The sequence below is a fragment of the Talpa europaea genome, assembly GCF_964194135.1.
Source record: "Talpa europaea genome assembly, chromosome: 2".
In the NCBI taxonomy this organism is placed as follows: domain Eukaryota; kingdom Metazoa; phylum Chordata; class Mammalia; order Eulipotyphla; family Talpidae; genus Talpa; species Talpa europaea.
The window spans coordinates 78,592,072-78,600,484 of NC_140068.1; the positions used below are offsets into that span (position 1 = coordinate 78,592,072).

The following is an 8,413-nucleotide window of genomic DNA, read 5'->3' on the forward strand; positions in this document are numbered from 1 at the left end:
CTCCTTCCTAGTCTCCAGCCTAAGGCAGAAAGGGTTTATGCTGAAGTTTGTCAAAATTCTATGACTTTATCAGTCTAATGTCATCATACCAAATAATCCAATGGTGACATGTCAGGCCTATTAACCAGTTCATTACTCTAACTTGAATATATAGTTTTAATGATACCCTAACTCTGATATACTGCAATATTTTTATTCCAAAATACATCCTACACTAGAATTTCAAAAATTATATAACACATGCACGACCGATTCAAATATCTGAATTGTCTGGCCCTGTTTACATCATGCTGGATGATGGTGGGAACTCTAGCTAATGTAATGGGATCAAGTGTTAGAACTGGACTGTAACAAATAAGGTGCCGAAATAAGAAAGTAAGGTATGTGTGTTTTTACTCACCTGCATAATTCATCATGTCGGCAGCTGTGAATTACATGGAGGCAAGTAGGGGGTGGAACTATGTTCACTGCACATGGCTTGCTGTGAAGAGCTTCTTTGGACTGTTGACAAGGTATATCAGATTGAGCACAGTCACAGAAAGCCAACATCTGGGCAATGTTAAAAGGCATGTTTTGATAGAAGAACCGTATGGCTGCTTGGCAGTGTTTCACATCACACAGATTTCCATTTGCTGAGCAAGCTTTAAGGTAGGGGGCCAACTGTGCATTACAGACCACATCCCCTACGCACGCCTCTGTCACTTCCAAACAGGACTGGATCCCTTTGGTTTCTGAAAACAATGGCATACCCATCATGAAGAGTAAATATAAGCTGGACATAGAGAATCTGAAAAACACTATTTAAAGTCCATGAGCTAAGTAAAATGATGTATCAATGTGCTATTTTTGGCAAGCATTACTTTTTTTTTTTTTTAGAATAAGTATAAATTTACTGAGACCTGAATAGTGGGCTATTTGAATCATCTTTCATCTATATGGAATATGTTTTGTGATCCATAAATGATGGGAGTATGTGGGGCCAAACTGAGCTGAAGGAAAAATTCTTGAGTTCATGTTTCTCAAATGTAAACAATAAATCTTCAGAAATCACATCTAAGCTATATAACTTATGGTGAGTTCATTGGCTTGAATCAAAATGATTCTTGTTCTATTGTGCTTTTGCATTGGGGAAATCTTAACTATAGTTTTCACATATCCATAAATACATGATGAATGGGCAAAGCAGTCGCTTTGATACATTAATGGAAGAAATGCAATGGTTTTGTTGAATTTTGTAATACCAGAACCATCACAAAGCCACTGAATTATCTATTAGTCTATGGTTAAGAAGTCTAGTAACTACATTTAAAATTACATTGTCTAGTGTCTATGACAATTTTTAAACATTACCATGATAGGAAAGAGTACTTAGATTCCACTTGAATTTATTATCCTCTTTCATGTTATCTAGAAGGAAAATAAAGAGACTATTTTATTAAGTGAACATTTTTCTTAAATGAGAATAGGGCTATATTTATAAATGAGTAACCAAGCAAAAATGCATACATGCTCATGCAACACTTATTTAACTCTTGATATACAAAATTAGTGAGGTATGAAGAAAAATAAATCTCTGAAATATCATTCCAGTTAAACAGATCTGCTCTAAGAATTCAGTTTCTTGAAGATTTAAACAAATGCTAACGACTAGGCTATGTGCACTGACATAAACAAAAACCCTCTCTGGGGAGAAAGACCAAGAGGAATATTGCCTGAACAGGAAAAAAATGTTCTTCTCTGTTGGATCTTAATTAGATAGAAATGCATTTTAAGGCCCTATTTCTAGGGCCTTCCCTGGTGGCACAGTGGTTGAGCGCTGGGCTGCGAAGCTGCCCGCAGCCTCTACAGCGCCAGTTCGATCCCTGGCCACCGGCAAGGATCTCACATGGCACAACAGATCAATCCTGCCGCGCCCACTGCTCCCCTCAACAGTGTATTTCGTCAGTCTGCCTGTTCTGTTCCCTGCTCTGGCTCTGGTGAATTCTCTCACCCTCCTGCACTTCTCACTGTACCCAGTGCTTGTATAAATAAATAAATAAATCTTAAAAAAAAAAGAGACTATTTCTACCTCTGATTATCTTAGCCTCCTAGAGTTTTTAGGAATTATAATTACAGAATTGTTGATCCTCACTGAAGGATGTGTACTCCATAGCCATCTACTTCTAAAATCATTTATGCAGTATTGGCTGAGTCTTAGGTTCATAAGCCAAATGTCAAGCTGATGAGAGCATCTGTAGTCTCATGTCATTGGGACTGTCATTTTCTACCACAGTCTGGCAGGAAATAAACACATATAAGCAAACCAAAGTAAGATAAAAGGACTTCAACAGACATAGGCACAATATGATGGGGAATAGTAGGATCATATTTTCATTTTCAAATAAAAATTTAGTTTTAGCCCTTGACTAATGATTAGGATATTAACTTCTATTATGACATGTGTCTCTTCACAATTCCACTTATCCTCATTTGTGCTTCTATATTCTTTGCCCATCTTCTGCATGTATATGAAGGCACAATTGTAAGACATTTATTTCTATTACCAGGTTTAGAGTCTTTCTAGATTTTTTACATTGGTCTAACTATTCTCACTATGGTGGCTTTTCATTCTCTACTACCTTTTTTTTCAGATTTTTATTTTTGCATACAAAAATAAAAGAGAGGGTGGTGGTGAGAGGATTCACCAGAGACAGAGTAGGGAGCAGAACAGGCAGATCTGCTGAAATACACTGCTTTAGGGGAGCAGTGGATAGCTCCCTGGCCAGCTGGGGATTGAACTTGTGCTGCAGTGGCTGGTGATAGCTGCATAGTGCTGTGTCTTTAAACCCTGCTCCACCAGGGATGCCCTTTACTACATATTAATACCTCTGCTTTGGGACTGATTGGTATGGCAGTGCCACTGACTAAAACATATTCACAAAATTATCACTGAAAAATAATAAACTATCTGTACATTAGTCTGATATTATAGCATTATATATATATATACACACACATACACACACATAATATAAGTGTAGTCACACATTTACAACCCCCACCCCCTCCAGAGGATATTTTAAACTGTAGCTTAATTACTGAGGAAGAACTAAAGGGCAATATATCTTGGGGGTAAGCAGAAGCATGTCCCAATCAGAACTACATTTGAGTTATAAAAATCATATACATCAAAAAAATGGAAACTGTTTCCTTTTATTGCTCCACTAATAAAAAATATATCCAGACTCTAATATCTTCTCTCTCTGCTGCCTGTGGTCCAAGATGCCAAGGATTTCTTTGTTGACCTTACCTAGTTCCATATTTTTAGTTGCCTTCTGTAAGTAAATAACCTCCCCTCCTCCCACAATTTGTCTCCTGTTGCACAGATATTACTTCTCTATATCATCCATAGAATTTTGATGTCCATTCCATACATAGAACTGTGTACTTTACCTGGCTATCTAGTAAACATTTCAGACTTAATGAATCCAAAACTGACTATTGACCTTTCCTCCATGTCCCACCAGATAGTCTTCTTCCTGTAGCTATTCCCAATATAATTAATGAAAATAATGGTAACCATATCTTTCTAATCATTCAGAGCAAAAGCCCTGGAGTCAACTTTGATTCCTTTCTTTTTCTTGCATTCCTACATGATTCACTAATATTAAAATATATCCAGAATCTGACAACTTTGCATTTTGGTCTATTATCAATCATCTTTTTGTTGTACCTCTATGAAAACCTTCTAATTGGTCTTGCAACCTGGGGTTTTGCTTCTCTTCAATTGTTCATGCATGCATGGGAATTATTTTGTTAAAGATATAAATCTAGGGATAAAACTCCCCCAACCAAAATCCTTCAGTGGTTTCTTACATCATGCAGAAAAAGATCCAAAGGTTTCTAAGTGACTATGAAGCCCTGCATGATTACATGATTTGTTTTATTTCTGATCTTAACCCCGACCCCTCTCCCTGGCTTTTTCAACTCTAGCTACAGCGTTTTCTTTGCTCTTTAATTTTCAGAACATATTCTTAGTTTGGACCTCTAACCTGTTTCTTCTGCCTAAAGTATTTTCCCCATGATGTCCTCATGGTTCATTCCCCTGCCTTTTTTAAACTTTACTCACACAATACTTTCATTAGAGCAACTTTCTGACCATTCAATCAAAATTACAAAACACCCATTCAGACCTTTTCATTTTTCTCCTTAGCACTAATACTGCTTAAAATATATACGTTAACGCCATTTGTCCTGCTAATTCTTTCTTTGTGCCTATACTGAGTTCTGGGGTCCATTGCTGAGGTCCCCTCTTTGGTGATCCTGGTAGTCAACTCTCAGCTGTTTTGAGTATCATTGCTTGCTGGATCGCAATTTGTCCTTTTCTAGGCATTATCATCCAAAGGAAGTTGCCACTCCTAAATTTACAGATTTTTTGCAGACAACAGTTCACACCTAAGGACTAGTCCAAATGAAGTGTTCAAGGAACTAGCACCCTTACCTCAATGGGTAAAATCTATCAAAAAATCTTTGCAGACCCCAGTGTCCTGTGGAATCAACCAAGATTGCTGAAGTAATTGTACTGGATTTCAACTTTCTGTCCACCTTATCCTATACTTCCTACTAGCTCCTGATTGTCAGCTGTTAGTCCAGCACATTTTCTGTATGCAAACCTGTTTCTCAGAGTCTAATTCCAGAGAAACTAACTCAAAACTCTCTATTTAGAATATAAGCTTCTAGAAAGCAGTGATTTCTGTTTGCATTGTTTACTACATTGTCCCCAGGTCCTAGAACATGGCCTAGGATGTGGTAGGCACTCAAAAATTTACCCATTAAATAATCAACTCACCACATTTTATGTCTTTAATTTTTAAAAATACCCTCCAGAATAATAAGTTCCTTGAATGAAGGAATGCTTTTTTTTTTTTAAATCCTGCAGCAAAGGATCTAGCACATTATAAATGACTCACACATATGTGTTCAATGAAATTAATAATTAAAATAACTAAATTATTTAAATTTCCTAGGAGACATGCAGACAGAAATGACAAAGCTGAAATCAAAAATTAAATATTCTTTAGGGCCTCCCTGGTGGCGCAGGCGGTTGAGTGCGGTGCTGTGGAGCTGTCTGCAGCCTCTGCAGTGCCAGTTCCATCCCCGCCGGCCTCGGAGCAACCCACATGGCTAGCAGACCTCTCCTGTCTCGCCTGCTGCTCCCCTCAGCGGTGTATTTCCTCATTCTGCCTGTTTTGTTCCCCGCTCTGTCTCTGGTGAAATCTTCTCACCCTCCTGTGCATCTGGCCTGTACCCCGGTTCTTGTATAAATAAAAAATAAATCTTAAAATAAATAAACATTTAATTTATAGTGTTGATTATATTTAATGTTACTCAATTATTTTTCAAGTACCAACCTGAAATGATGTTCTGGTTGAATCTATCTTCATGCCCTTTACTGAAGCCTGGAACTTGAGTTATTTGAGAATCTTGTACACATATGTCTTCAAACAAACTTTTCCAAATTTCAATGCAGCCTATTTTCAAAGGGTCATTGCATTGACAATTCCACAAGATAGTTTCTTTCAGACTTTCTCTTAATGCTACACAAAGGTGGCTTCCTTCATGTGTCTTGCATTGTTTTGATTCTCTCCCACAGTTTTTCTTAAACTCCTCATACAACAGCATGCACTGTTCAGATTCCTGGCAGATGTTTGTTGCGAAGACACAGTCACTCATTTGTTCAACCAGTAATGATGCATCTCTCTGAGGGAGCCATTGTGTAATATTTGATTGTGAAGTCAAATCTGATGATAGCACTGACTCTTCTATAAGTTTAATAATGACTAACAATTAGTCAATGGTCAATAGCAGATAGTTTTTAGAGATAAGACATAGGGACACAAAGGATCTGGAAATCAACTGCTTTAGAATTACATTATCCCACCTATCCCTTGGAAAATCTTTATGTATCCTCAAGAATATATGCAGACTAGTTTGACTACCATAAATCTAGCATTAGTCTGGTAACCTGGGTAGGCAGTAAATAAATGCAGGTTAAATGACTAAATGCTCCTATTCAACAGCAAATATAATTTTTAGTAAATGGCTATATTTTGCTCTTTCTCAGGATAACCTGAATTCATAACAAAAGAAAGGACAACTCTCATCTTCTAGCATTTAAGTCTTGCAAAAATGTCACAGTGAACCCACAGATACATGTATTGACTGAGTGAGTCTCCAAATCTGAGTGAATCTGTTGGCAAAAATTATAATTGAATGAAGCTTGAAATTGTGGATTATCAGTTACAGAAATTTATTATGTACTTAATGAGATTGACAGATTACAGGACCTTAACTTATATCAAGAATTAATCAAATAGCACAGGTTAATATAATTTTCAAAGTTTTTTTCTTTTTCATGACTGTAAATATCCTATATAACAACACATTACCTGATTCATTGATGCACTTTTCCCCAAACAATTTGTTAACAGTACAATAGAGGTCATCAGTGCAGAGACAATCTTTAAATTGGAAATTGCTTTCCATGAAGGACTGGATACTCAAGTTACAGCTGGATACATCCTTCATCTTGCAGAGGTTATCTGTATTTTACAGTCAAACATATAACACTCCAGATATTTATCTGAATATAATTCTTGAGCAACACCCTACCCAATGTGCTAATCTGAGTAATTCATTATTATAATAAGAATAACTGGAATTGCTACAGTTCGTACATATAAGTGGCTTTTAAGCAAAATACCAGGTTTTCTCTATTCAGCCAATTGTTTTGTCTTAATCTGCTGCCTTACTTTATATTTCCTTTTAAGATTATAGTAAAAGATGTGTAGGTGGTTCTAAATTTATCATGGGAAATGAAATGATCTTGACACTTAAAAAGCACTAAGTAAATATTATTGACTAATGAATCTTTCATGATTACCAATATTTCATTTTCTGTTTTAATTTAAAAAGTAATATTCATCTACCCAACCATTTTCTTTTATTCATTTTCTGAGTAAAACTACTTGAATTCATTACATCTGTGTACTTGACAATATTTCTATTTCAGCTTCCCACATGGGACAATTATGCTAATATTATTGCACTTCACTGCAAATGACTTGCTATTTATGTAGACATAAATAAATGTTATAAATCATGACACAGTGAGTGCAGTCTTTTAACAACACATTTTAAATTGCCTTATGTAATTTGCTGTGGAGCTTCATCATCAAAACAAATAAAATATTTTTTAAGTCATTGCCCTCTATTCTCATCTTAAAATTATTGTGTTACTTTGAACAAGTTATGCCTTTGAAATTCTTTTCCTGGGCAGTAACAAGAATGTTGGATTAGATAGCAATAATATCCTTGGCAGTGTGGCTAGTCCATGTGCTTCCTAAAGGGAAGACAGAGAAGGGAATCTCTCTGTTTTCTTCAACATCAAACATGATGTCTGGGGGGCAGTGGTTGATCTGCTGGTGGGGATGGTGAACATTGGCACTATTTACCAGAGAGTGCTGCTCCTCAACCCCACACACTCTATCTTATAGTACTTGGGAGCTAGAAGAAACTCATGAAGACAGAGTCATGAACAGTACAGAATTGACTCTAGGAAATGGATGGATAAACAAAGCGAGTCAGAAAAGAGTAGATTATTATATTTGCTTTTGAATTTTCTTAACATTCCAGAAGTTTAGCAAGATTTTATAGTAATGTCCACAATTAAGTAGATAAAATTTGTTATTATGGCACAGTGTGATATTTTGAAGTGTTTTGTCACATTAATCTTAGGTCAATGTGCCAATAATCAGTTTATTTCCTTTCAGTGAAAGTATTGTTATAATTCTTTCATTCAGTATTTGGTGAATTTATGTATTCAGGGTTGGTTTTCTTCAAACAAATGATAGTGACTCTTCAATCTTCACATTCTCTATCCCTTTGGCTTCCCCTCAAATGTTTAGAATGCAGAACAAGTTAGAAAGGAAAAGATTTTCATTCACCTTGATATAGTTGGATGGAAAATAGTGTGTATTGCAAAAAAAAAAGTATAAGATGTACATTATACACTTACAAATAAATAGCAGTTCCTTGAATCTTCGTTTTTTTTCTCTTTCATTATTGATATTTTAGTGCATAAGCCAAAGAACATCTTACTTAAAAGTGTTGTCATGTTTCTCAAAAGCATGTATATAATGGTACCACTATACATGGTGAGATATGCAAAAATCATCTAAAACTTGCATAAATTTGTCATTATTTAGGGTCCTTGAGTAATTAAGAAACTTTTGTCACTAAATTTCAGGTGAATCCTTTGAGTATCAAGTTTGAGCAAAGCATTTATAGCAACATCTAGTTCCTAGAATAGTGAAAAAAAAAATCAAATCCTGTTTTTATCTAGGCAAGAAAAAATATGAGTTTATCTGAAACA

General features: G+C 35.8%; 1 protein-coding gene across 1 annotated transcript in view; it reads right to left on the reverse strand.

Annotated features, from left to right (window-relative positions):
- Positions 1 to 6,567, reverse strand: part of GFRAL (GDNF family receptor alpha like) — a gene marked incomplete at both ends in the record, with an annotated part of 45,074 nt that extends 38,507 nt beyond the window's left edge. Inside the window, 3 exons of the mRNA XM_084258814.1 lie at positions 401 to 731; positions 1,351 to 1,407; positions 6,429 to 6,567. Of these exons, the coding sequence (XP_084114940.1) occupies positions 401 to 731; positions 1,351 to 1,407; positions 6,429 to 6,567 (527 nt within the window). The remainder of the gene's footprint in view (positions 1 to 400; positions 732 to 1,350; positions 1,408 to 6,428) is intronic.
- Positions 6,568 to 8,413: the final 1,846 nt, after the last annotated feature.